This window comes from Macaca fascicularis, chromosome 11 (assembly GCF_037993035.2).
Source record: "Macaca fascicularis isolate 582-1 chromosome 11, T2T-MFA8v1.1".
Lineage (NCBI taxonomy): Eukaryota > Metazoa > Chordata > Mammalia > Primates > Cercopithecidae > Macaca > Macaca fascicularis.
In genome coordinates, this window is record NC_088385.1 from 108,619,633 (window position 1) to 108,647,500 (window position 27,868).

At 36.6% G+C, this 27,868-nt stretch overlaps 1 protein-coding gene across 27 annotated transcripts in view; it reads left to right on the forward strand.

Moving 5' to 3' along the window:
* MYBPC1 (myosin binding protein C1) overlaps window positions 1–27,868 on the forward strand; it is a 98,722-nt gene that overhangs the window by 37,443 nt on the left and 33,411 nt on the right. For all 27 annotated transcript variants that reach the window (XM_015431446.3, XM_065524705.1, XM_045365772.2 and 24 more), the window contains 11 exons: window positions 167–284; window positions 2,733–2,784; window positions 4,836–4,892; window positions 10,654–10,820; window positions 12,906–13,038; window positions 14,995–15,119; window positions 16,273–16,378; window positions 17,359–17,525; window positions 19,324–19,486; window positions 20,771–20,877; window positions 21,207–21,340. In XM_015431446.3, the coding sequence (XP_015286932.3) occupies window positions 167–284; window positions 2,733–2,784; window positions 4,836–4,892; window positions 10,654–10,820; window positions 12,906–13,038; window positions 14,995–15,119; window positions 16,273–16,378; window positions 17,359–17,525; window positions 19,324–19,486; window positions 20,771–20,877; window positions 21,207–21,340 (1,329 nt within the window). The remainder of the gene's footprint in view (window positions 1–166; window positions 285–2,732; window positions 2,785–4,835; window positions 4,893–10,653; window positions 10,821–12,905; window positions 13,039–14,994; window positions 15,120–16,272; window positions 16,379–17,358; window positions 17,526–19,323; window positions 19,487–20,770; window positions 20,878–21,206; window positions 21,341–27,868) is intronic.

A 27,868-nucleotide genomic window follows, 5' to 3' on the forward strand; every position in this document is an offset into this window, starting at 1 on the left:
CTCTATTGCGATTGCCCTGCTGTGTCCGGGGGCTGCAGGACACATTTGCCCTCCTATATTGAGAACATTGTACTGGAATTCCCACAGATAGACACAGCTTTAAGCCAATGCTGAGAAATTTGGAAAATAAACCGAAATGTGTGTGTCTGGATGCATTTCATTGCAGGTGTACACATTTGAGATGCAGATCATCAAGGCCAAAGAGAACTATGCAGGAAATTACAGATGCGAGGTCACCTATAAGGATAAGTTTGACAGCTGTTCATTTGATCTTGAAGTGCATGGTAAGAGAATCTTCTTGCCTAGATAAATGTAATTTTTTAATAGGATGTGAGGGGATGGAGGAGAAGAAGTTCATTTAATACTATGAGATTTCGGGGAAATTTTTCCTTTAAAACTGTGTGGTTTTGATTGTGGTAGTCTCAGCAAGCCTGCTGAATTGAATTGTAATGAAATAATTTATAGTAAAAGTAGAATTGGGGGGATTTTATCGCTAAATATCTCTTGTCCATGCTATCTATATTTCTTCAGTCTCCCAGACAAAAGATGTTGTCAGTTTTTGCTGCTACAGAATGTATGTTTCATGGGGTCCACTTTCCCACTTAGGTTTGGGGATAGGGTAATATGCTATGAGAGTTCAGGATACCCAGGTGGAAGGGAGAATTTCTTTTATAAGGACTAATGTCAGGCATGGCAGTTCTTCATCCATATGTCCTGTGTACTACCCAGAGTAAACATAGAAGGCCTAAATGCATACACTGAAGTTGGAAAAAACCTCACTTTTACAAGTATACAAAGGAAAAGTTGACTTGGCAGCAAATATTATAAACTTAAGGTGAATGTAAAGTGTGATGTAGTTGCAAAAGACAAAGCAAATGTAATTTTATTTTATTTTATTTATTTTGAGACAAAGTCTCACTCCATTGCTCAGGCTAGAGTCCTGTGGCACAGTCTTGGTTCACTGCAATCTCCAACTCCTGGGTTCAAGCGATTTTCATGCCTCAGCTTCCCAAATAGCTGGGATTACAGGCATGCGCCACCACGCTGGGCTAATTTTGCGAGGGTATTTTTAGAAGAGATGGGGTTTCGCCATATTAGCCAGCCTAGTCTCAAACTCCAGGCCTCAAGTGATCCACCTGCCTTGGCCTCCCAAAGGGCTGGGATTACAGGTGTGAGCCACGGTGCCCAACCATGACTGTAATTTTAAACTGGGCTATTCCAAGTGGTATAGGATCTAAGTTTAGGAAATGATACTTCCCTGTACAACATGCTACTTGTTCTACATTTGGAGTGATGTCTTTAGCCTGGGCAGTGTACCTCTGCCTGGACATCTTCTGGAGTAGGGTAACCAGGAAGATGAAGAATCCAAAAACCACACCCTATCCAGCTTGAGTGTGTGGGTGAAGGAAGTCAAGCATACACGGCTTGTTGCAAAGAGGGGAAGGGGCTGTCATATAGAACATGGAAAACAAATTTCCACGCATGAGAAACATTTAGGCAGTTTAGAATCAAAAGGTGGAAACGATGAGGAGGTGAATTTTGTCTTAACATTAGGATGAGCTGGCCAGGTGCGCTGATTCACTCCTGTAATCCCAGCACTTTGGGAGGCCGAGGCGGGCGGATCACGAGGACAGCAGTTCGAGAGTAGCCTGGCCAACATGGTGAAACCCCGTCTCTACTAAAAATACAAATATTAGCCAGCCGTGGTGGTGGGCGCCTATAATCCCAGCTACTTGGGAGGCTGAGGCAGGAGAATCGCTTGAACCCGGGAGGCGGAGGTTGCAGTGAGCTCAGACTGTGCCATTGCACTCCAGCCTGGGCAACAGAGCGAGACTCCATCTCAAAAAAAAAAAAAAAAAGGATGAGCTCTTTGGTTAAAGCTATACAGACAGCCCGGGAAGGTTGTGAGAGTCCCACTGAGAGCAATGTCAAGCAGAGGCTGGAGGGCCATGGGTCGGGTGCTGTCGATATTTCCATATCAGGTGGGATCTGGGATCCTGGGCAGCACTGCTTCACCCTGGCTGTCTCTGAGAAGATCACCTGGAGGGCTTTTTGTTTGTTTGTTTTTGTTTTGTTTTGTTTTGTTTTTGCGACGGAGTCTTGCTCCGCTCTGTCGCCCAGGCCGGAGTGCAGTGGCACCATCTCAGCTCATTGCAAGCTCTGCCTCCTGGGCTTATGCCATTCTCCTGCCTCAGCCTCCCAAGTAGCTGGGACTACAGGCGCCCGCCACCACACCCGGCTAATTTTGGTACTTTTAGCAGAGACGGGGTTTCACCGTGTTAGCCAGGATGGTTTCGATCTCCTGACCTCGTGATCCGCCCGCCTCGGCCTCCCAAAGTGCTGGGATTACAGGCGTGAGCCACTGCGCCCGGCCCCTGGAGGGCTTTTTAAGAATATTGATTTCTGGGTGCCCCTCCCTAATCTGGTGGATCAACATCTCTGGCAGACAGGATCAAAAAACTGATACATTTTTAAGTCCCTCAGTGATTCTAGTGGGCAGACAAGTTGAATGACACCTGGACAGACAAGGTGACCCCAAGGTCCCTTCATTGGTTCTTCATGAGGGAGGAGGAGGTATGATGAGGCTGTGGCAGCACGGCTGTTCAGGGGAAAAGCATCCCCACTTCACCTGACATTCTTCCATCTAAAGAATCCCCACAGCCTATAAAGGAACTGAACACAAACTACCGCCTTAATGGGTATTTATGTTATTGTTTTCTTTCCTTTCAAAGAATCTACTGGGACTACTCCAAACATTGACATCAGATCTGCTTTCAAGAGAAGGTAACTCCAAAAGGAAAATCTAGATAGATTTTGTATAACACAGAAGTGGAGGATTTTCAAACACATTTCCCTTCCCCTGTATTCCGTATTCCAAATACGAACAACCCTTTTCACCACAGTCAAACACACCATATATTTAAACGTGGGTGTTCTAGAAAAGCCATGGGTTTAAGGCCCAGTCAAGCATATACTGACCATTTTTTAGGATATTCTTGTTATAATGAAGTTCCTGTTTCTGAGGTTTCACAGTTGCCTTAGAAAGACACTTTCAATTTATTCATACGTGGCTTCTTCCTTAAAGCATTATTTTCCACCAAATGGCCAAAAGAAATATGCAAAGAGACTCATTTCATTGGTTAAGTCATGGCAGAAAACTTTTTATTTATATTGCCTTTCATCTAGAAATCCCTTAGGGAGCTACTGAACCATGTGCCCAAGAAAACCACAACTAAGTAGCTACTTACTGAAGTTAGTGCCATATAATTTTGGATTATCCTAAATGAAACTGGCATTAAGAATACCACAGAAAGGCAAAATTTAGATACCTATTTCATATATTTTTGCAATTACCAAGGCTGAAAAATTGGGGGTGGGAGGTCAAGGAAAAAATTTAAGAGATTTTTGGTCTCTAAGAAATATAACCAGCCCCTTCCTGTCATTATGTTATTCTCCATACTTAATTATTCCATAATATAAATTCTTTAATGAGACCAAATGTTTTGTTTTTCCTAAGACCGAATCCACATACAGTTTTGCTGAATAAGGAAAGTCACTCCAAACTATTACAAAACAATAATTTAGCCTGTTAATGAGGCATATTTTCCTCCAATATTACAAATAAATCAAAAAATTACTTTGAAAAGTTATTTAATATTACTGGTATTAGGTATTTTTTAATTTCAAAAAATGTCATAACTTTCAAATTTTATTACTTTCCTTCCACTTCCCCTTCATCCCATGCTCAGCAAATGCATAGGTCTAAATCTATGCTCATACTGTATACACGTATATCTCAGGAGAGGGAAACATGACCTACTAAGTTTCCAGCTTTAAAAGAACACAAATGTATTTACTTCAAAAGGCCTGCAAACACCTGAAGAAATTTTGAAAACACGTGATTGAGTTTAATTCTTATGACTTACATTATACACACTGTTTTTAAACCCACAGACTCTTTTCTTAGAAACTATAACTAACATTTGTAAAGAGCAGGAAACAAAACTTCATTAAAAAATTAAACATGTAAGTAACTATGTAGTGCCATTTAAATGTTAGCTCTATAGCTTCTAGTTAGAGTTTATATGAAATCACAATGGTGGCTGCATGCCTAATTTAAGATGCATTTCTCTACAGGAAAGCACTTTTTAAAACTGCTAGTAAAAGTTTCGTTAACAATTCAAGACAAATTTTTTAAAAATACATTTAAGAAGGTATAAATATTAATAAGAAAATTAGAATAATTATCACCCTTTAAGACAGAAAGGAATGCATCTTTTAAAAAGTTCTGTGTTAGCTCCTTTTTTATTTTTGCCATGTTGGTATCACATTATCTGATTCACCTGTTCATGGACACAAAGAGGTTACCATTGAATATAAGGCTTTGTACTTATATATCTGACATTGGTACACTTGGTCCTCCAAGCCAATCTCTGTCTTACATGAATAACAGAGATTAGCAAAAAGTTCTTTGCTTTTTACACAGGTATGTTTCCAGAGCCCCCAGCTTGCAAAAACAAAGTACTTTGTGTTGCTTGGCTTAAGTGCATTTGTGTTACCTGGTTTTAACACAAATCCAAGCAGTTTTATATATGCAATCTACAAAAATGTGTCTTCTGAAATCATAGAGTAACACAAGCTCCTCATGTTTACTTTTCCACAAGTACATACTCCAAAAACTTAACATGTCACTTGTGTGAAAAGAAATAGTTTGTGTTGATTTAGTCCTCGTGTGGTACAAAATTGCATATACGTTACATGTAGAGTGTTTGGGGGAAATCGTTGTGTATGTCTCTGCATTAAACCCAGATTTGCTTTTCTTTTGTTAACGACAGTGGAGAAGGTCAAGACGATGCAGGGGAACTTGACTTTAGTGGTCTCCTGAAACGTAGGTGAGAACCAAGTGATGGAGTGAGACATTGTGGCCTGGAAGTCTTTCAGACACCCACTCAGAGAAGTCAAGTTTAAAGTGGATGTTTTTCAAAGAATTTTTCATTTCTGAAAATGTGTTTTGCTTATAGAATATAACAGAGTTGACTAAGAAAGAGAGAAACAACTGCATACTAATCTTTTAAAGACTTTAACGGATGCTTTTAAACTTTCCTTTTAAATGTTTCCTGACTCTTCACCTGTTTTTTTTTTAAGTGGGGATGAAGAGACATGAAAACTGAGACATAAGACAAATACCTAGAAACCTCTAAGATTGTACATATGATTCCTTCTCATGACTGAATAAATAAAGCCTTCATTCTCTTTGATATTTGATCAAAAAATCAATTTTACAATTTTGGTAGAAGTCTGAAGGTATAGACATTGTAAGAGGCACACCTACTTTCATATATTATTTATTATGTACTGTATTTCTGCAGGTCTAAGACACCACTGCTTTTAAGATATACCAGTACTTTATAAATCACTAAGCAATGAAAAAATTGTTCCAAATGGTTTGACACACCATTGATGATAAGATGCATTGTCATTTCAGAGGTCTTTAAAATGCCTCAAAAATGTGTTTTAGAAGTGATAAAATGGAAATAAAAGTTTAGTATTATCACACACTCACACTTCCTTTTCATTGTTCTCTCCTGCAATAAAATTTATAGAATTTCATTATGGATACTTAGAACATAACCATTTTATAAGATTTCTCTCCATATATATATTTCTATAACTGCTATACTCTTCACTAGGATTCCTTATATATATACACTATATTATATGTACATTAGAGATATCTAGATATTTACTATAGTGCAGAAGCAACAAAAATAAATACTTTTTTCTGAGATTATGTTTTATCTAGCAAATTTGTAAATAAACAGAGTAAAACTATAATTTTAAATTAATTGTATATAATATCAGTTTTCACTTTAACTTTCCAGGCTTTTAAAATTACTTTTAGTGCTTTCTATGGTTATTAAAAGACTACAAGTACAAATATCCTTCATAACAAATTACAAACACTTGAAATAAACTGGGATTGTGTTTATTCTCTGTTTAGATAGCTTTATTCAAGTCTCTATGAATGAAAAATTTACCCTTACCCCTCAACATATAGGTTGAGAACAGAAATATTAATGGGTGTGATTTATTAATTACTGAGGGATATCAGCCCATCAGTAGACTAATTCAAATAACCATTAGTCTCAATAGTATTGATTAATTCCCCAAATGCATTTAAAGCAATAGTATATGAAGTGCCCTTAAGTGAGCCTCACATTTCCTCATTCTACAGATAAGAAACCAAGGTCCAGAGATAACAAGTAACTTACCCCAAGTCACACAGGAGTTAAAGGCAGGGCCAGGACCCAAATCCAGGTTTCCCTTTTATGAGTCAGTTCATTTCCTGTGACTCCACATTAAAGATGCCACTCTGAATTTGCCTTGGAAGCTGGTGCTTCAGTTTATAATACAAATTGACACGTTAGGAAGACAAAAGAGCTTTTTATTCCCCCCACAATCATTTACTCATTCAGGAAAATACTAAACACTATCTTTGTGTAGAATATAATGCTACTGATGTGAGGAAAAGAAATCCAGTGTCTGGCACATAGAAAAGGATAGATACACTTTTGTGGGAGGAAAAACAGTGGTAAAAACATGGAATTGAGTCTCAACTCTACCATTTACTAATTATGTGACTTTGGTCAAATATTTGACCCCTCCGAGACTTGGATTTCACACCTGGAAATGTGAAGAATAAATGCTACTTAATAGAATTATTGTGCACATTAAATTAAGTGTAAAAAGCTTGGTTTACAGTAGGTGGCAAATAAATATGCACCTCCTCTAAGGAAATGTGTCATTTTCTCTAATGTAGTTTATATTCATAAGGAGACAACACACAAACACACACACAATCAATCAACAAAAATGTGATAGAGTATTAAGCACCATGCTCTGATTAAAAAGGAAAAAAAGAAAGAAAAAAGAACAGACTTTTTCAACCAGTAATTCCAGAATAAAATAAATCTAATTACATGGTCAAAATGACAAAATTTTAAAATCACTTAATGGGCAGCCAATATGTCTTCAGTTCTCATTTTCTCTTATCCCCTACTTAAGATTTTCATTCATAATTAGATTGTTGTTAATATAAGGCTATGTTACGTTCTGTTAGTATACTGTGCTAATCCACTAATATAACTTTAGAACTCATTGTGTTCTCCTACTAATTAGTGAGTTGCCTGTGTTTTCATTGCGGTAATGACACATGGTTACCATTTCTACTCCTCCAAGTGTGTGTGCCAAAATCCCCACGAGAAAAAATATATATATATGATTAAAACCAACATCTCTGTACAACGAAAGATCATCCTGCTCTGAACAAAGCCAGCTTACTTCAAATAGACATTAGCTAAATCAGATTAAATCTTTTGGGCAGCATCCTGTTATAGGAATTGACCTGTATAAATACTTGTAAGTTGTATTCTACATGAAATTTCTATAACTGTTTACTCTTCACTAGGATCACCAAGTTATTGAAATTTTGATGTAGATGAAAATACCATGAGCATTATACAGGTCTATCCCGAGGCTTGGAAAAGAATCAGAAGTGCCTACAGAAATGTGGCTTTTTCTCCTCACTGTAACTTAACATAGCCATGCAGACAGGGTCATGTGCAGCCACCATGGTAAGTAACTAAAGATATGTTCCAGGTGCATTAAGGAAATGCTGAAGGTGAGAGCCTTGACCTCACATTTCAGTACAAGATAGATGCTTCTCTATATTGAGCTACTTAATTGAGATACAATTAAGTAATGGAAAGAAAAGGAAGGAATAGGCAAGAGGTCATTGGTGTTCTTATATGAAATTTGATACGACTAAGTATGTGATAGAGTGGAGAGTATCCTGGCATTTTAATGAAAAATGGTGAGGATGATTGATTTTATAAATCTATCAACAAAACTGACTCAGGAAATCACACTCAAAATTATCATCTTTATTACTGGTTTCCTTCATATAAATATTCCCCTCATGGATCTATGTAGGACTCAATGACATGTGCCTCTTGTTAGCTGTTTTAATTATATCTAGCTTGATATCTTTAAATCCTCTGCCAATGTCAGGAGGATACCTGAAGTATGTAATGTATATATGCAATTCTTCATGGTTCAAATAGAAATTTAACATAATCCAGTATAGTATAATTTTATAGTGTGAGGACTATATTTAGGCTCGAATGTGACAAAAATAGAGCACTAATAAATTAGATTGAGGGAACACCCCACAGAAAAGATATACATATGAATATGCATATATATCTTTTTTGGGTTTTTCTTTGAGACAGGGTCTCACTTTGTCACCCAGGGTGGAGTGCTCACTGCAGCCTCGACCTCCTGGGCTCAAGCAATCCTTCCACTTCAGCCTAAGTAGCTGGGATGACAGGCATGTGCCACCATGCCCAGCTAATTTTTGTATTTTTTGTAGATACAGGGTTTCACCATGTTGCCCAGGCTGGTTTCGAACTCCTGAGCCCAAGTAATCTTCCCATGTCAGCCTCCTAAAGTGCTGGGATTATAAGATTGAGCCACCTCACCGGCCTATAAATATACATCATAATTGCGATTCTCCTAGACTTCCTACTAAAATATTTAAAGGATGTATTTGAAGTGTTTACTGTTTCCAGGAAGTAGATTTAGTGGATCTGGCAAATTATTACCAATATTCCAATTTCAGGACAATTTTCTTAAGCTTTTCAATTTTCCCATGTTAATAAAGGATGTACCTATTATCAGTGAGATGAAGATAATGCTTGTGTCTTGAGTTTTTAAGAGGCACATTTTGCTAATGGTGTTGTCTAGTCCTTCCCATCAAGATTATTGGAGAGACCAGTGACCTTTCACTTCCCTCCATTTTCCAGGAGTTCTGCCTCAATGTCCCCCTAACCCACTGGGCAAAAAAAACTTACATGACAATGTAAAATGGAAGTTAGATATTTAGATGTCATCCTTGCTTAATGCCACCCTAAACTCTATGTTAATATTTATAATCTCCTCCCCTGCCCTGCATATTTTTATCCATGATTACAACTCAGTATTTCCTTCTCAAAGTACACATGAGTATAAAGATGACATTCCGGGCTGGGTGTGGTGGTCAGCACTTTGGGATGCTGAGGTGGATGAACCACTTCAGGTCAGGAGTTTGAGACCAGCCTGGCCAACATGGTGAAATCCCATCTCTACTAAAAATACAAAAATTAGCTGGGTGTGGTGGCGCACACCTGTAATCCCAGCTACTTGGGAGGCTGAGGCAAGAGACTCGTTAGAACCCAAGAGGCACAGGTTGCAGTGAGCTGAGATCATGCCACTTCAATCCAACCTGGGCAACAGAGTGAGACTCTGTCTTAAAGGAAAAAAAAAAAGAAGAAGAAGGCACTCTGAAACAGGTGTAATGAATATGACAATGCAAACAGATGTAACCCATCATTCCCTAACATGACAGCATGAATTCATTTTCACACTGATGTACGAGATGTTTGACCAGTTTTCCAGAAAATCATATCCAAACCAGCATTATGGTAAGCAGTCATTGTAACATTTCCAAATTAACCTGATAAAAACAGTCATGTAAACATAAACAAAATCAGGATTATTTATTCAATGAAGGAAACCAATTTGTTTACACTAAGCCTGTTTTCCAAAAGAGTGTTTATTTCTGAGTTTTACTTTTATTTTATGCTTTTAAAAGAAAGGAAGGCAAGTGTAAATCTTAAATCTTATTTTTTAAAGTCATATATGTTCTTTATGTGTTCTGTAGTCAATGATCAAAAGTTGGGGTCATAATTTTGATATGCACCCTAAGAAGTTACTTTCCTCTTGTTCATGGTGCTCTAAACCATTTGTTCCACAGTTTAACATTTATATTTTTATAACTCATACCCAATTTGCTTCCAAAAAACATTCAAGACAGTACTTTAAGATGAAATGTAAGAAAAATTTTAAAATCCAGTCTCCTTTCCCCCTGCCAATTTAGAAAAAAAAAAAAATTAAAAAACCATCAGTATCCATAAACACTATGTGAAAAACAAACAAAAAACTCATGGCAGTTTCTTTTTCTTTTTCTTTTTGTATTTTAAAAAAGGTAAAAAATGGTTAATGTATTCAGTTACTATTATGGTAGGGAAAATGCTATTTGCAAAATCCAAATGTTTGAAATAATGTATTTGTACTGTCTCCATATTTAGCTAGGGCATGTACATCAAAGAAAATAGAAAGAGATCATTTTTATTTCATAGGCCAAATCTAAACCTTTTAGTTCTAGTCCAATTTTCAATAATTCAATATCCATATCTTAGATGAAAACTGTTGTTTCTCAAAATCCCATCTTCTAATTAGACTTTAAATTTGAAAATAAGTAAAATATATTTTTAGGCTATTTCCTGATGTCCTCTACTCCCCCTAAAATTGTTTTTATTAACTAGGAAAACGAGAGGTGTTACTGTAAGGGCACACATTTGATCTTCTACTACCTGCAAGTTTCCCTAAGACTTCCATTCCAGCAAGGCAAGACTTGACTTTTGGGCTTCAAGTACTCAGGCTTTAAACAGAGCTTTTTTACACTGAACTGAAAAAGCAGAATCATACCTCGACCTTCCTGGTCTCTAAGGGCCAGTGCAGCTACTAAACTAGACCATGGTTCTCCCCTGTTAGGGAGGTGAAGCAGCAGGAGGAAGAACCCGAGGTGGACGTGTGGGAGTTGCTGAAGAACGCGAAACCCAGCGAATACGAGAAGATCGCCTTCCAGTATGGAATCACCGACCTGCGCGGCATGCTCAAGCGCCTCAAGCGCATGCGCAGGGTGGAGAAAAAGAGCGCAGGTGAGCGCGCCCGGGAACGTGGCAGCGGGGTTGAGGGGAGTGGCAGGGTTCGAAAGACGTGACCGTGAACCCCATCCCACGCCCTTTCCAGTCTCCCGCGGGGGTGGGAGTGGGCCTGGGTACGCGTGCAGGGGTTACGGTTGTCTTGGCGGACAGCTCCTGAAGGTTCAAGGTAACAGGAGATTCATGGTCCACACACAACGTAGAATGTAATAGTACATTACCCCCGCTGTTATTGCGAATTTCTTAGCGGCCCCCTTTCTCCAGCCTCCACATCCCCCCTCACTGTCAAATTCTTGATTTTTACTTAAGCAGAGTGGACTCTTTCACCATCCTTTTCTTCCACCCACTTCATGGTGTGTGGAGAGTTCACTTTCTCACACCCAGCATGGTTAGCAAAATGTTTTGTAAAACCAATAAGCAGCTCCGTGGGGGTCTGAAATGGGTCCAATTTGTTGTGGTCTGAAATGCCTTTTTAAAGTGGAAATTTTAAAGAAAGAGAAAGGAATGCATTTTACACTGACCATGAGCTCTTCGAAGCTTCCTGTACTTAGTCATTATTGGTTATGGGTTTTATGACACATCAGGTTAGTAATATATCAATCCTATTATTATTATTTTGTTAATGTTCAAATAGAATTTAAAGATTTTTACCACCTCTTTAAAAAAATCTGACCTTTATTTCTGATCTTCCTGGAAACTGGTTGAGAAATGACCACAGAGAAATGTAGAAGGGTGTATTTTTTTAGTTTATGGAGTTCAGCCATTCCCACTATCCCAGAACTCTTGATGTTGTATTTTTGAGAGGTGTGTGCATGCTACAGGGGAGAGCCAGCTGACATCTTTTTTCCCCAGGCTGAACTTTGTTATTGTTATCACTTAGCTCTGAATTCATCTCTTAAGATGTGTGGTAGATAGCTTTTTTAAAAGCTAGGGTTTATTTTAACTTGTTAAAATATGGGACAGCAAGCTTACCTAAACAATAGTATAATAAGGTTGGAATGATGGAAATACAAGTATGACAACATGAAGCATTTCACATTTGTATTTTCCAAACTGCTAAATGAAAATGATTATCTTTTAAAAACCTGGAAAAAAAAAACTTATTAAATTAAAGAAGTTAACTCTCTTTATTTAGGACCTTTCAAAGACAACTTTTTTTTTTTTTTTTAATTGCTGTGTTCTATGTTATTTAAAATCTTTGGAAATCCTGGGTTCCTACAAGTATGTGCAAGGGGTGTTTTTAAAATGCCACTATTTGGGCAAGTTACCACAATATAAAAAACTTTGGTAAGCCTACTGTTTCAATTAGTCAAAGACATTCGATTTAATACGAATCACTGAATTTATCTTATAAATTCTATTATTTAAAAAACCATCTGTGACATACAAGAAGTGCAGAAATAAGGCCAATGACACTAATAGTAATTGTGCTGGAAGAATAAGCATGTTCTTTTATTTTTATTTTTTTGAAACAGGGTCGCATTCTGTCACCCAGGCTGGAGTGTGCAGTGGCATGATCTCAGCTCACTGCGACCTCTGCCTACCAGATTCAAGTGACTCTCGTGCCTCAGCCTCCTGAGTAGCTGGAATTACAGGCACGCACCACCACACCCCGCTAATTTTTGTATTTTTAGAAGAGACACGGTTTCCCCATGTTGGCCAGGCTGGTTTCGATCTCCTGGCCTCAAGTGATATGCCCGCCTCAGCCTTCCAAAGTGTTGGGATTACAGGCGTGAGCCACCATGCCCAGCCCCAGCATGTTTTTAAAGTTCACTTTCATTTGGACGTTATAGTGCACATTCCCTGAAGAATTAGGGCATTTTTAAAGCTTCTTCAATGATTCTTTTCTCATGTTTCTTCCAGAAACGTGTGGATTCTCTTTTCAATTTAAACCATCTTATTGTATATGAGTCAACACAGTGTTCGAAATATAAAGGATAATTTGGAAGCTTTCTGATTTTTTTTCTTCTTTGAGATTCATTTTTTCATTTGTTTTTAGGTTCTCCTACATGTATTGACTACTTAAATTCATAGCATATGTATACCTATATTAACATACTTTTGTTTCTTCTATTCTATCAGCTTTCGCAAAAATTCTTGATCCTGCATATCAGGTTGACAAAGGAGGCAGAGTGAGGTTTATGGTGGAGCTGGCAGATCCAAAGTTGGAGGTGAAATGGTATAAAAATGGTCAAGAAATTCGACCCAGTACCAAGTAAGTGGGCTTTGCAAAAATCAGTGATAGCTCTACAGTAAATTAATCAAATAGTAGTTTGACCTACTTTTCTGAGAATAAAAGGATATTTAGTTATATTTTCATAATACAAAATCATATGGAGAGAGAGTAAACATTTAAGTCACACTTTACTTATTATGGAAACATGATAGTTCTATGTAAACTAAACCTTGTTTTATGTTTAATTCTGTAAAACTAAAGTGTTTTCCAATTATGGTTTTGTGTTGCTACAGGTTATATGTGATTATTTCAGAGTATTGCCAAATTTCTCCCAATTTTAAAAAATAAAATTGAAAAATAACTTGCAATCCATATTTGATATGCCACCTGGGAATCACATCTTATAATTAGATGACTTTTGCTTTTCCAAAATAACAACTATATTTAATAATGGGTGAATACCTTCTATTTTCAATTCAAGTACTGTTCTGAGCACTTGCAATATTGCATCTAAAAGGAACTCTTTAATGTTGAGATAAAACAAAATGTGGGTCTAAGCCTGTGTTTTATTATTTTTTGGCCTTCTTGCAAATGGAGACAGACTAAAGACAGACTAATCCCTGACGTCTGATGGTATCTCCAGTCTATTATAAAACTACTTTACAGAGATCCTCCTCAGTCTGAGAGATTTTCAACTCCAATATATTTTTTTAGGTTAACAGGAGCCACGTGTACATTTATAAAAGACGTTAATCCTGGAAAGCTGTTACTTCTGGAGTACAATTAGGTGGCTTCCAATTCTTAATGTGGTCATGCCACAAGAGTGACTTTGTGATGATAACATTTATATCTGGTGTAAAAATCTCTTGAAGATGGCCTGAATTTACCAAAAACATAATTTTAATTGGTTATCTTCGTGTAGAAGATATTTTTAAATATCTTGTTCTTGAAGGCTTCAATTTGAGAAATTCCCAAAGCAGTTATTTTCTAGTCTATTTTAATCCCATAATGTGCTCCTCCATAATACAGATCACAGATAATTACATTTTACAATCTTCTTGACTTCTAGTTTGTTTCCAAATACTAGCATTCTTTCTTAGTAGATGTAACTGTATGGTAGCACCAGTTCTTAAGCTCATCTAAGAGAACATCACATTCGACAGAACTGCTGCGTGTGTTTGTGATTATATCACATTATTTCTTAAATTGTATAATCATTTATTCACCCAAGAGAATCTACTATACCACTGGAATAGGCAATGAATAGATCTTATTCATACATCAATGAATAAGATCAAGTCTCTACCCACCTATAAAGCACATGAATTGGTCAGTTAAAGAATGTACAGAGTTAAAAATCTCACACCCTCAGCTAACTCTATCTTCCAACAGTGGGTTAAAAAAATTAAATAGCAAATATGTGAGTACTGATTTTTATTTGAAATAAAAACCTTATGTAAAAGAAAATTATAATGAAATTAAATAGTATCTATAAATATGCTTATATATTACACATTATAAAGATAAAAATTGTTTTTTTTTTTGGTTTGATGTTGAACTGTGTAAGATATGATACCTAAAGAGCAGATCAAAATTATATCCCTGCTGGGCACAATGGCTCATGCCTATAATCCCAACACTTTGGGAGGCTGAGGCAGGAACGCTTGAACCCAGGAGTTCGAGATCAGCCTGGGTAAGATGGTGAGACTCAGTCTTACAAAAAATAAATTAGCTGGGCCTAATGGCCCACACCTGTGGTCCCAGCCACACGGGAGGCTGAGGCAGGAGGATCACTTGAGCCCAGGATGTCAAGGCTCCAATTAGCTATGTTTGCACCACTGCACTCCTGCCTGTGCAACAGAGCAAGACCCTGTCTCAAGAAATAGATCCTTGACTTTCAAACATTATCAAATTATAAGCCAAATTTGCTGGAAATAAAGAAAAGAATAAAATCACTTTCACAGACTCTGTTTATTTTCCTCCTATTCAAAACAGATACATCTTTGAACACAAAGGATGCCAGAGAATCCTGTTTATCAATAACTGTCAGATGACAGATGATTCAGAGTATTATGTGACAGCCGGTGATGAGAAATGTTCCACTGAGCTCTTCGTAAGAGGTAAAAATGAAATCTCTTATTGTGGTCACCAGAGCTGTTGGCTCCTTCTCCCAGGGGTAATGATCAAAGTGAAAGCAACTGAGGCTCCTCTACACTGGCAGCTATTATGGATCCTAATGAGTCTTCTGGTTTGTTGAAGACTAGAACAGCAGAGGGGAGAAAGGAAACCTGCTGAGTACAAATGCCTCATGATTTTGACTCAAGTCAAGCACTATTTTGCAAAAATAATTATTCTAGTTATAGCTTTGGAACCCAACAGATTTTACTGGATAATCCCTGTTTCACACACTCAATTGATCGCACATAGGTTTCTCTTGAAACCAGCATCATTAATAAGTGGTTGGCACCAAGCACGCTGAAAATTATCATTTACTAAGACATTGTGAAAAGAGCTGGAGGGTGTGAATGAAGCCATGTCTTCCTTATTTTCTTTATGAGGCCTTCTGATTACAGACAACTCTGAGATCTCTGTCATTCATCTGGAACTAGGATCAAAGATTTGAGTTTTATATATTCTCCTTCATCAGAAATGTCTAACACTTAGTATCTTCTTTGCTAAAAGAATAATATTTGATATATGTTTTGTTTGTTCTTGAAAGCAATAATTTATTTGACTTGGAGAGTTATGAAAAAATTGGGAGAATTTACCCAGGGTTGCCTACTATTTATTTTGCCAAGAACAGACATTGAAAAAAAAAAAAAGAAAGAAAACTCACAGCCAGGCATAGTGGCTCATGTCTGTAATACTAGTACTTTGGGAGGCCGAGGCACGTGATCACTTGAGGTCAGGAGTTCAAGACCAGCTTGGTCAATGTGATAAAATCCCATCTCTACTAAAAATACAAAAATTAGTTGGGTGTTGTGGCGGGCACCTGTAATCCCAGCTACTCAGGAGGCTGAGGCAGGAGAATCACTTGAACCTGGGAGGTTGCATTGAGCCAAGATCACGCCACTGCACCCCAGCCTGGACAACAGAGTGAGACTCTGTCTCAAAACAAGAACAAAAACAAAAACAAAAAACTCACTTACTGTTATCACCATATCAACCATAGATGTTGCTTTCTTACTGTTGGTTTTTCATCTGTGAACAAATCAGGGTTCATGGGATAGCCTTTGGATATTTAATGATTCTGATTTCCCCTTTTTGTACTAGAGCCTCCAATTATGGTGACCAAACAGCTGGAAGATACAACTGCTTATTGTGGGGAGAGAGTGGAATTAGAATGTGAGGTGTCTGAAGATGATGCCAATGTAAAATGGTAAATAGCCTTAATGAAGTCTGTCCATTTTTAATAGGCAAAAAAAAAAAAAAAAAAAAAATTGGACCTTCATAGTTGATAGGACAGGAAGACAAATAGCTTTTAAACCTTTGAAAAGAATCTCCACCTCATTTGAGTTAGTAGAGATGATAAATAAAAGTATACTAACATACTGGGGTTTTTCCACTCGTGAGACTGAAAACAGAACCAGAGATATATGTGAGCAGGCATGTAGGGATGTGGGTACTTACTACTAAGTGGATGATTCAAGTTGTCCCAAATCTGTTTGACCCCAAGGCTATGGATGCTCTTAACCTTTATAGCAGGCTTCCTCTCACTATGCCATATTGGCAAGTTACATGAAAAAACATATTTTCTTTTTATGTAACCCCTAGTCACTTTATCCTCATAGTACCTCAGGGAAAAAACATTTAGACTGAGAATCACCAATTGCTTCTAGAAACAAGAGCTTATTTGTTTTGCTTAGGTGGGGAGTGTTTTCTCAGGTTCCTTGTGAGTAATCTTAAAATTAAAAACTAGAAATTTTAAATCTTAAAATGAAATGTTATATTGAAAGGTACAGTAAATTACACAGCAGGATTTGTAGTTATTGGTATGGTGTAGATTGTTCATTCTAATAGAGAATCATAGTTATCTTTAAAGTGCATTAAATGATATTCTTACTAGTGTGTTTCAAGAGCCTCCGTGTGGGTAATATCCACTCTCAGCAGTTGCACCTGATTCATCTTGAGTGAGAACAGGTGGCTCGAGTTCTTTTAACACAATTTTGTAGACAGTATTTGTTACATTATGAATCTACTGATGGATACAGAGATTGATTCGTACATTTTTTAATTCAACAAATAGTTCTTGTGTGTCTCATATCTGCCAGAAATTCTTCAGGATATTGCAACAAGCAAGATCGACAACGTATTTTTCCTGAAGGATCTTTTATAAGTCTTTTTAATATTTTAATTCAGGTTTAAGAATGGTGAAGAGATTATCCCTGGTCCAAAATCAAGATACCGAATTAGAGTTGAGGGTAAGAAACACTTCTTGATCATAGAGGGAGCAACAAAGGCTGATTCTGCAGAATATTCAGTAATGACTACAGGAGGACAATCATCTGCTAAACTTACTGTTGACTGTAAGTAAGACTTCTTTAGATGTCTTCTAAGTGGGCTTACTAATGATGGTTGTGTTAATTTGGTTTTAGAAAAGTTTCTATTTGATTTCTATTTGCAGTGATTTTAAGTATGTAAAATGGATTTCATTCTAGCTAAGTGTCTATGTCAGATCAGTCAGGGTCTTTGAGGAAGGAACCACGACTCAATTTAATAGTAGAGCACCAGTATTAGGAAGAAAGTATAAAAATCACCTGCCAGAAAAGTTATAATTCCAAGACCATATAAATAGGGGATAAATACTCAGATATTATGTCATATCCTGATAATGTTAGCTAGCTATTCATCAAATAAACATTCAACACTCTGCAATTACACTTGACATGAGAAGAAAGTAATTCAAACCAAAAGGGTTCAGTTGAGAAGACTGTAAGAGCTCATTTCCTAGTAGGCTTCAGAGGTATGAGAGAATTAACATACTTCCCTCAATGCCCTCTACTCCTAGTCAGTTAGCAATGGCAGAATCTTTCCCAATTTGCCATAAAAATTAAAACAGCAAATATCTCAAGATGATGTCACAAACAGAGTAGAAATCTTACTTCCGTATCTATTGCTTAGTCCAGTTGCAGTTCATATAATCATTTAATTATTCAGGATCAATCCCAATACATTCCTTATGCTTTATGGAACTGTGGTCATTTTAGTTTAGCATCAAGAAGTCTTTCAGCCATAGACAGATCCTTATCTGATATTTGTATCCATTTAAAGCAATTACAATCTGTTCTGCTATGATGTAACATGAGCATTTCTAAAAATAATTATGCTATGCAAAGTCATGCAATAAAAACCATAGGGTTTGTAGGGGAAATGGGATTATGGGTACAACACTCAAGAATTTTGTTGGTTTATTAGTCCATTCTCATGCTGCTAATAAAGACATACCCATGACTGGGTAATTTATAAAGGAAAAAGGTTCAATTGACTCACAGTTCCGCATGGCTGGGGAGACCTCAGGAAACTTACAATCATGGCAGAAGGGAAAGCAAATATGTCCTTCTTCACATGGCGGCAGCAAGGAGAAGTGCCAAGCAAAAGGAGCAAAAGTCCCTTATAAAACTGTCAGATCTCATGAGAACTCACTCACTATCATGAGAATAGCATCATGGGGGTAACCGCCCTCATGATTCAATTACCTCCCACTGGGTCCCTCCCATGACATGTGAGGATTACAATTCAAGATGAGATTTGGGTGGGGGCACAGCCAAACCATATCAGTCAATGACATGTTTTTTTAAAATATAATAACCTAATTAAAAGTAGTAGCACAGTTTTACACATGCTAAATGGTTGATAAATATTATAACAAATATGGCACTTAATGTTGAAAAAGACCTGAGATTTGCTTATAGAAGTAATGCTGGAAGTGTTGTGGCTTGTGAACTGTTGTGAAGCAGTAGAAAGATGATTATTCAAAATGTGATGAGTAGTTGTGACCTCCGATGTAAATGGGTGTGGCTTATATCACATGGATGAACTGAGGTAGCTGATATATGTTTGAGGTGTGAGTCTGCAGATTTTGTGCATTCCTTGCTGGCTCGTTTCAGCTGGATGCAATTTTCTGCATTCACCTAGTTTTTCTAAGAAATGAAATTGTACATAATCAAATGTGAAATTATCCTGTAATATATTAATTGCATTGGTACAACTTCTCACTTTCAAAACACACATTGTAGTAGAGCTCACTATACCATTGTGAAATGCCGCCATCTTGGCCTGTCGGGAGTTTGGGCTTGCATTTGTGATGGTCTATCGTTTCTACAGTGAAACCTCTGAAGATTTTGACACCTCTGACTGATCAGACTGTAAATCTTGGAAAAGAAATCTGCCTGAAGTGTGAAATCTCTGAAAACATAACAGGAAAATGGACTAAAAATGGCCTACCTGTTCAGGAAAGTGACCGTCTAAAGGTGGTTCACAAGGGAAGGTAAGTGAGTCAGGTGACCCACAAATGAGGTTTGGTCCCTTTTCTACTTTCTCCGTTTTCTAATTACATATTTGGTGAGGGTGTTTGAAGGGTAGCCATAGGGAGATCATCTATTCCTGATTCTTTGCTTCCAACTAGCAAGAAGGTGTGATTTCTCTGTTGTACACCATGTCCTACTCATAATCCTGTATCTGTACCTCACACTACGGTACTTTGTCTATTCAAAATCCATTGACCCTTTTTCCATCTAAACATGAAGTTAGAGGCCAGGCACCATGGCTGATGCCTATAGTCCCAACACTTTGGGAGGCTGAGGCAGACGGATCACTTGAGCTCAGGAGTTCAAGAGCTCCTGGGCTATGTGGCAAAACCTTGTCTCTACAAAAAACACAAAAACTAGCCAGGCGTGGTGGCCTAGTAGGCGTGGTGGCCTACTTGGGAGGTGGGAGGATGGCTTGAGCCCAGTAGGGGGAGGTTGAAGTGAGCTGAGATCACACCACTGCATTCCAGCCTGGAAAATAGAATGAGAGACCCTGTCTCTAAAATAAATAATCAACATGAATTTAGAGGAAAAATACTGAATTCTAATTGAGGACCTGATCAAATGGATTAACTATGTCTAACCAATAAGTGTCACAATGCCTTCCCACAAATCTTTATTTGTGTAGGGGGCATAATATCCTAGAATCTGGCAAAGATCTAAGGCAAGAGTTTAACTTTGAATTCATGGGCTTTTAGGATATCATAAATGAACTTTAGGAAGCCCCATAACTCCTGTGAAATTGTGAGAAAATTCTGTGTATATAAAAATACATACTTTTTACACAGAAAGGATTCAGAGTGTCCATTAGAGATTCACTGGTTTGTGACCCCAATAAAGTTAAGAGCTGTTGTTCTTAGGGTTTGGAATATAAAGCCAAAATCAAGATTATTCTTGGCAATCTCTTGAATCTTAAAGTATAGCACTATTGATATGTTCTATTTTAGCCTTTTTAAAGCTATGAGATTAAAAAAAAAGAATAATAGACTCTGCATATACAATAAGCAGATTGTATTTGTGGAGATAATTCCTTATAGTCCAAAATAAAGATTTAATTTGAATCAATAAATAGGATAATTAAGGCTTCTCCTTCATTCTCTCTCTCTTTCTCTCTCTCTCTCTTTCTTCCTCTCTCTCCTGCACTACAGAAGTTAATCAGATAAAGGCCAAGTGTCTTTTCAGTTTGGGTCATATATAAACTAGATCTTTGCAGTCTTAGAAATACATTTTCCTTGTTTCCTTAGGATACACAAGTTAGTGATAGCCAATGCCCTCATTGAAGATGAAGGTGATTATGTATTTGCACCTGATGCCTACAATGTTACTCTGCCTGCCAAAGTTCGTGTTATTGGTGAGTAGATAAAATAAGTCATTACATAGTTGTGTTCTTTTTTGTTTGCTTTTGCTTACCATGGAATTATAATATATTCAAAACTAAGTGACATTTAAGGAAAAATACATCCATTGGTATTAATCACCAATCAGAAAGATTGGTGACTTATACCAACACCTTACAATAAAATGGTTTTGCAAGGTGCCGGGCACCAACTATCTTGACCTCTCTTATATTCTTTTTGATCAGATAAAATATTGGTTACTGCCATCATACAGCCAAACATTAGTGCAGATATTCACACAGAAATGACCGTCTGATAACAAAGACTATGCTGAATATTCTAGATCCTCCTAAGATCATCCTGGATGGTCTTGATGCTGACAATACAGTGACAGTGATTGCAGGAAACAAGCTTCGTCTTGAGATCCCCATCAGTGGAGAACCACCTCCTAAAGCCATTTGGAGCCGGGCAGATAAGGTTTGTTTTATGCTTGCACACAGTTACATGCACACACACATATGCATACACACTGCCTACCCCACCCCTTGCCCTCCATTAGTCAGATGAAGGGAGAAAACGCATAAATGTACAGCAGTACAGTACAGTTGTAATTCCTTTGAAAAAGAGAGATGACTGATTTTCAGGCAAATCTGATCATCATTCATTGACTTCTCATATTTCTGACTATTATGTAGCAAAGCATGTTTTGATGCACAGTGAAGAAAGCCTCATTTTTATTCTAATTGAAATTGGGGGGATGAAAAAGGAAATGAATTATTAAATAAATGAACAAAGTCACTTTGGATAGTAATAAGTACAAGAAGATAATAAAAGAGAATGATACAATTACAAATGACTGCATAGTCAATGGCAGCCTCTGTGAAGAACAAGGAACCCGTTATGCGAAGATCAAAGAGAAGAGATTTCCATATGGAGGCAATTATAAGTGCAAAGGCCAAGGGGAGAGAATGAGCCTGATGTGTTGGAGGAACAGAAGGAAAGCCAGCATGTCTGGGGCAAAGTGAATGATGGGGAGAAAGACAAGTGAGGGTGAAATGGTGGAGTAGTGCCAGCTCATGTGTGACTCTGTGGCTTTCTACAAAAATAAAAGCAAAAAAAAAAAAGTTACATTTAAAAAGAAGACATGAGGCCGGGTGCAGTGGCTCACACCTGCAATCCCAGCACTTTGGGAGGCTGAGGCAGGCAGACCACCTGAAGCCAGGAGTTCCAGACCAGCCTGAGCCTACATGGAGAAACCCCATCTCTACTAAAAATACAAAAAAATTAACCAAATATGGTGGTGCTTGCCTCTAATTCCAGCTACTCTGGAGACTGAGACACAGAAATCGCTTGAACCCAGGAGGCAGAGGTTACAGTGAGCCGAGATTGCGCCACTGCACTCCAGCTAGATGACAGAGCGAGACTCTATCTCAAAAATATTTTTTAATGTTAAAAATAAAATAAAATAATAAAAAGCAGAGTGAGACTTCTACTTTCAACCATAATTGAATAACAGGAACCAGATTTACTTACTCACTTGAAATAACCACCAAAACAGACAAAATATATGAGCAATGGGTTTCAAGACACTGGACATCAGATCGTGAAAGACAGTGACTATGAAATAGGATAAACAAATGAAGTGAGCCCTATAATTGCCTCAGGCTTATTGCCATAAAAGAGTATCCAGGCAGTGGCACAAGAAAGAAAAAGCTGGACAGAACCCAGTGGACTCCCTAAGTTTAGGACTCCCGTTGCACAAGGAGACCAAGGCAGCTAGAGTTCATAGGATACATACTATGCATACTGGAGGAGAGAGCTGCACAGAGAGTCCCCCTGAAGCTCGGCAGAGGATCACGCTCAAGTATTCAGCAAAGATCAGTGTACATTTATGAGGAAACTACCCAAGATTCAAGAAAGGAATATCTGAAAGGATTAAAGAGAAGTGGACTGGCACTCACACAAGGCCAATAGTAGTGCCTGTTCCTCCTAGCTAGACGTGAAAACCTCATCATTCACAGTGCATTGAGTAGAGTACTCGGGAAAGCCTTGCCCCGGTTGCAGGAATAATTAACCCTAGACTGAGTACTGTCATGGACCCACCTAATAAGTCATAAAAACAAGCCTAAAAGATTCAATCAATTTCCAAATAATTTAATTGCATTTCAAAACAAAGCTCAAGATTTATATAGGAATACAAAAATATCAAGCACCCAACCTGGCAAAATTAGCAATGTTCTGCCATCCAGTCAAACATGGTAGAGAAATAAGCAGGAAAACACAGCTCAAAATGAGGAGGAAAGTCAGTTACAGCCAACTCAGATCTCACATGTAAATTAGATTTAGCAGTCAAGCATATGAAAATAGTTGTTTTAACTGTATTCCATATGTTCAAAAAGTTAGGTGGAGAAATGTTAAGCTCTTCATTTGAATTAAATAGAGAAAATTAAGTGAAAAAAGTGAAATGAAATGGAAAATATAAAAAGATCCAAATCAAATCACCTACAGATGAAAACAATAAAATGTCTCAGATAAAAAATATGTAGATGGAATTAATGGCTAATTAGACATTGCAGGTGAATTTGGAGACATAGCAATAGAAATGATCCAAAATGAAGTGCAAGAGAAAAAGTCCAAAATAATTTAAAGAATCGGTTAGACTTCCAATTTTCATTCTGGCATGTAATCAACTTAGAAGTTACCACTCTATCCTAACAACAAGTAAAAAGCTGGACAATCTGAAAAATTAGCAACTCCTCTTAGATATGTCAGAGAATTGAAGATACAGGGCAAGCTGCTGAAAAGTGAGAGTGGAGTGACACACTGAAAGTGTTCGGAGTGAAAACCCACTAACCTAGAATTCTGTACCCTCTGAAATTATCTCTCAAAAGTGAAGGAGAAATAAAGACTTTCTCAGACAAACAAAGAGGGAATTTGTTGCCAATGGATCTGTCTTGCCAAAAATGTTAAAATATGTTCTTCAGAAAAAAGGAAAATAATATAGGTCAGAAACTCAGATCTACATAAAAAGAAAGAGTATAAAATAATGAATAAGTGAAGGTAAAATAAACTTTATTTTTCATTTTTCATACTCTCAGTTGATCTAACCAATAACATTTTGTTCAAAATGATAAAAGCAACAATGTATTCCATTAGGTATACTTATATAATTATATTTATGTATTTTTATATATAAGTGAAATGAATGACAGCAATAATACAAAAAATGGGAGAGAGGAATTAGGGACATTTCATTATTTTAAAGTACGTGCACTACTTGTGAACCACTGTAGTGTTGTTTGAAAGTGGAGTTGGGTTAATTGTAAATATATATTGTAAACTAGGGAAACCACTTAAAAAAGTTTAAAAAAGAGGAAGTAAAATTAATATGCTAATAAAGGAGAGAAAATGAAATCACATAGAATACTTAATTAAAACCACAAAAGGCAGAAAAAAATATAGAAGACAATAATAGGAACAAAGAAGAAGGGCGACCAATAGAAAATAATAACAAATATGACAGATACTGATCCAGCAATACCAATATTTACTTTAAATGTCAATGGTCCAATATACAAATTAAAAGCCCAAGATTGTCAGAGTAGAGCAAAAACATGACCCAAAGATATGTTGACTATAAGAAACCCACTTTAAATATAAAGTTGCATCCCTGAAAGTATAGGGATGGAGAGAGACATACTGTGCTAAGACTAAACAAAAGAAAGTATGAGTAACTATATTAACTTCAGACAAAGCAAACTACAAAGCAAAGAAATTTATCTGGACTAAAAAGGAGCATTACATAATGATAAATGGGTCAATACTCCAAGAAGGCCTAATAATCCTTAACATGTATGCACCTAGAGTCTCAAAATATATGAGACAAAAACTGATAGAACGGCAATGAAAAATAGAGGCATTCATTATTATAGTTGGAGACTCTGACATCCCTCTATCAGAAATGGGCAGATTCAGCAGACAGAACATCAGTAAGGACATAGCTGAATTCAACAGCACTATCAATCTATTGTGTATAACTAACATCTATAGATTACTTCATCCAATAGCAGCAGATCACCCATTCTTTTCAAGAACACATAGCATATTGACCAAAATAGAACACATTCTAGGCCATAAAAACACCTTAACAAATTTTTTAAAATAGAAGTTATACAATATCTGCTGTCAGGGACAATTTAATTAAACTAAAAATAAATAAATCACAGAAGTGAAACCAAAAATCAGTAAGTAACAGAAAAATAGCCGAAAATCCCTCAAATTCCTGAAGATTAAACAACACACTTCAAAAAAGAAATCTTAAAAGAAAATTTAAAATATATTGAATTAAATGAAAATGAAAATACAACATATCAAAATGTTTAGGTTGCAGCAAAAGCAGTGCTTAAAGGGAAATTAATAGCAATGATTGCATATATTTAAAAATAAGAAAGACCTAAAACCAGTAATCAAAGTTTCCATGTTAGAAAACAAGAGAAAGAAGAGTAAATTAAATTCAAAGTAAGCAGATAAAAGACATGATACAAATTAGTGCAGAAATAAATGAAATTGAAAACTGGAAATTAATAGAGAAAATTAACAAAAGCTGGTTCTTTGTAAATATCAGTAAAACTTACAACCCTCTAGCCAGGCTAAGTAGGAAAAGAAGAGTCAAGGCTAATTAACAGAAATGAAAGAGGGACATTACTATAAATCCTATGAACATTAAAAAGATAGTTAAGGAACATTATGAACAACTCTGTGCCCATAAACTTCGCAACCTAGTTGAAATGGACCAACTCCTTGAAAGATACAATTTCTAAAACTCACACAAGAAGAAATAGGCAATCAGAAAAGGATTATCTCTATTAAACAAATTGAATCAATAATTAATAACTTACAAAACAGAAAGCAACAGGCACCAGTGGGTTTGTTGGTAAATTCTACCAAACATTTAAAACAGAAATTGTGCCTTAATCTCTTTCAGAATACTTCCTAATTCAATCTATGAGGTCAGCTTTATCCTAATACCAAAGCCAGAAAATTTCAGACCAATATCTCTCATAAATGTAGATGCAAAAATCCTAATAAAACATTAGCAAATCAAGCCCAACAATGTATAAAAAGAATTATACACCAGGACCAAGGGGAACTTAGTCTATGTATATAGTGCTGGCTAAAAATTTGAAAATCAGTTAATGTAATCCACCACATCAACAGGCTACAGGAGAAAAATAACATGATTATGTCAATAGAAGCAGAAAGAATCTTTGACAAAATGCATGAAGAAAACTCTCAGCAAAATAAAAATAGAGGGAAATTTCTTCAATTTGATTTTTAAAAATCTACCAAAAAAAAAAAAACACCCAACAGCCAAAGTTACACTTAACAGTGAGAAACTTGACGCTTTCCTACCAAGATCAGAAATAAGGCAAGAGTGTCCTCCTGTCACCACTGCTTTTTAACATCGTACTGGAAGGCTTAGCTAATGCAATAAAAGGAAAAAAAAAAGTATACAAATTGGGAAAGAAGAAATAAAATGGTCTTTGTTCACAGATGACATGGTTGTCTGTGTAGAAAATCTAAAAGAATTGATACAAAAACTCCTGAAACTAATACTTTATAGCAAAGTTCCAGGATAATACAATGTTCCCATACAAAAGCCAATTGTTTTCCTTTATACCAGCAATAAACAAGTGGAATATAAAATTAAAAACATATTACCATTTATATTCATATCCCCCAAAATGAAACACTTAGGTATAAATCCAATCGGTACAAAATCTATATGAGGAAAACTGTAAAACTCTGATGAAAGAAATCAAAGAAAAAATAAATAAATGAAGAGATACTCCATGTTCATGGATAGGAAGATGCAATATTGTCAAGATGTCCCAACTTAATCTAGAGACTCAATGCAATTCCAATCAAAATCCAAGCATGTTATTCTGTGGATATGAACAAATGGATTCTGAATTTTATATGCAGAGACAAAACTCCCAGAATAGCCAACTCAATATTGAAGGATAAGAACAAACTCAGAAGACTGATAATACCCAATTTGATGACTTACTATAAAGCTTCCATAATCAAGACAGCATGGTATTGACAAAAGAACATAAAACTTGATCAGTGGAACAGAATAGAAAGCCCAGAAATAGACCCACATAAATATAGTCAACTGGTCTTTGACAAAGGAGCAAAGGCAATACAATGAAGCAAAGGTAGTCTTTTCAACAAATAATGCTGGAACAACTGACAATGAATGCAAACACAGTCTTTATATCCTTCACAAGAATTAACTCAAAGTGGATCATATACCCAAATGTAAAATGTAAAACTATAAAACTCCTGGAACATAACATAGGTGAAAACCTAGATGACCTTGGTTATGGTGATGATCCTTTAGATACAACACTAAAGGCACAATTAGTGGAAAATACATTTGATAAGCTGGACTTCATTAAAATTAAAAACATCTGCTCTGCAAAAGACAACGTCAAGAGAATGAGAAGAGAAGCCATAGATCAGAGAAGATAGCTACAGAAGACACATCTGATAAAGAATCATTACATAAAATATACAAAGAACTCTTAAAACTCAACAATAAAAGAATGAACAACCTGATTGAAAAATGGGCAAAGAGCTGAAAAAACACCTTTCACCAAAGAAGATATATAGATGACAAGTAAGCATATGAAAAGATGTTCAATGTCTCATGTTATTAGGGTATTACAAATTAAAACAACAATGTCATTCACGCATTAGAATGGCCAAAATTCAAAACATTGAGAACATAAAATGCTTGGAAGGATGTGGAGCAACAGGAACTCTCATTCCTTGCTGATGGGAATGCAAAATGGCACAGTTATTTTGGGAGACAGTTTGACAGTTTATTACAAAACTAAACACACTCTTACCATACAATTCAACAATTGTGTTCCTTGATATTTACTCAGATGAGTTGAAAACTTACGCCCCCACAAAACCCTGCACACAAGTGTTTAC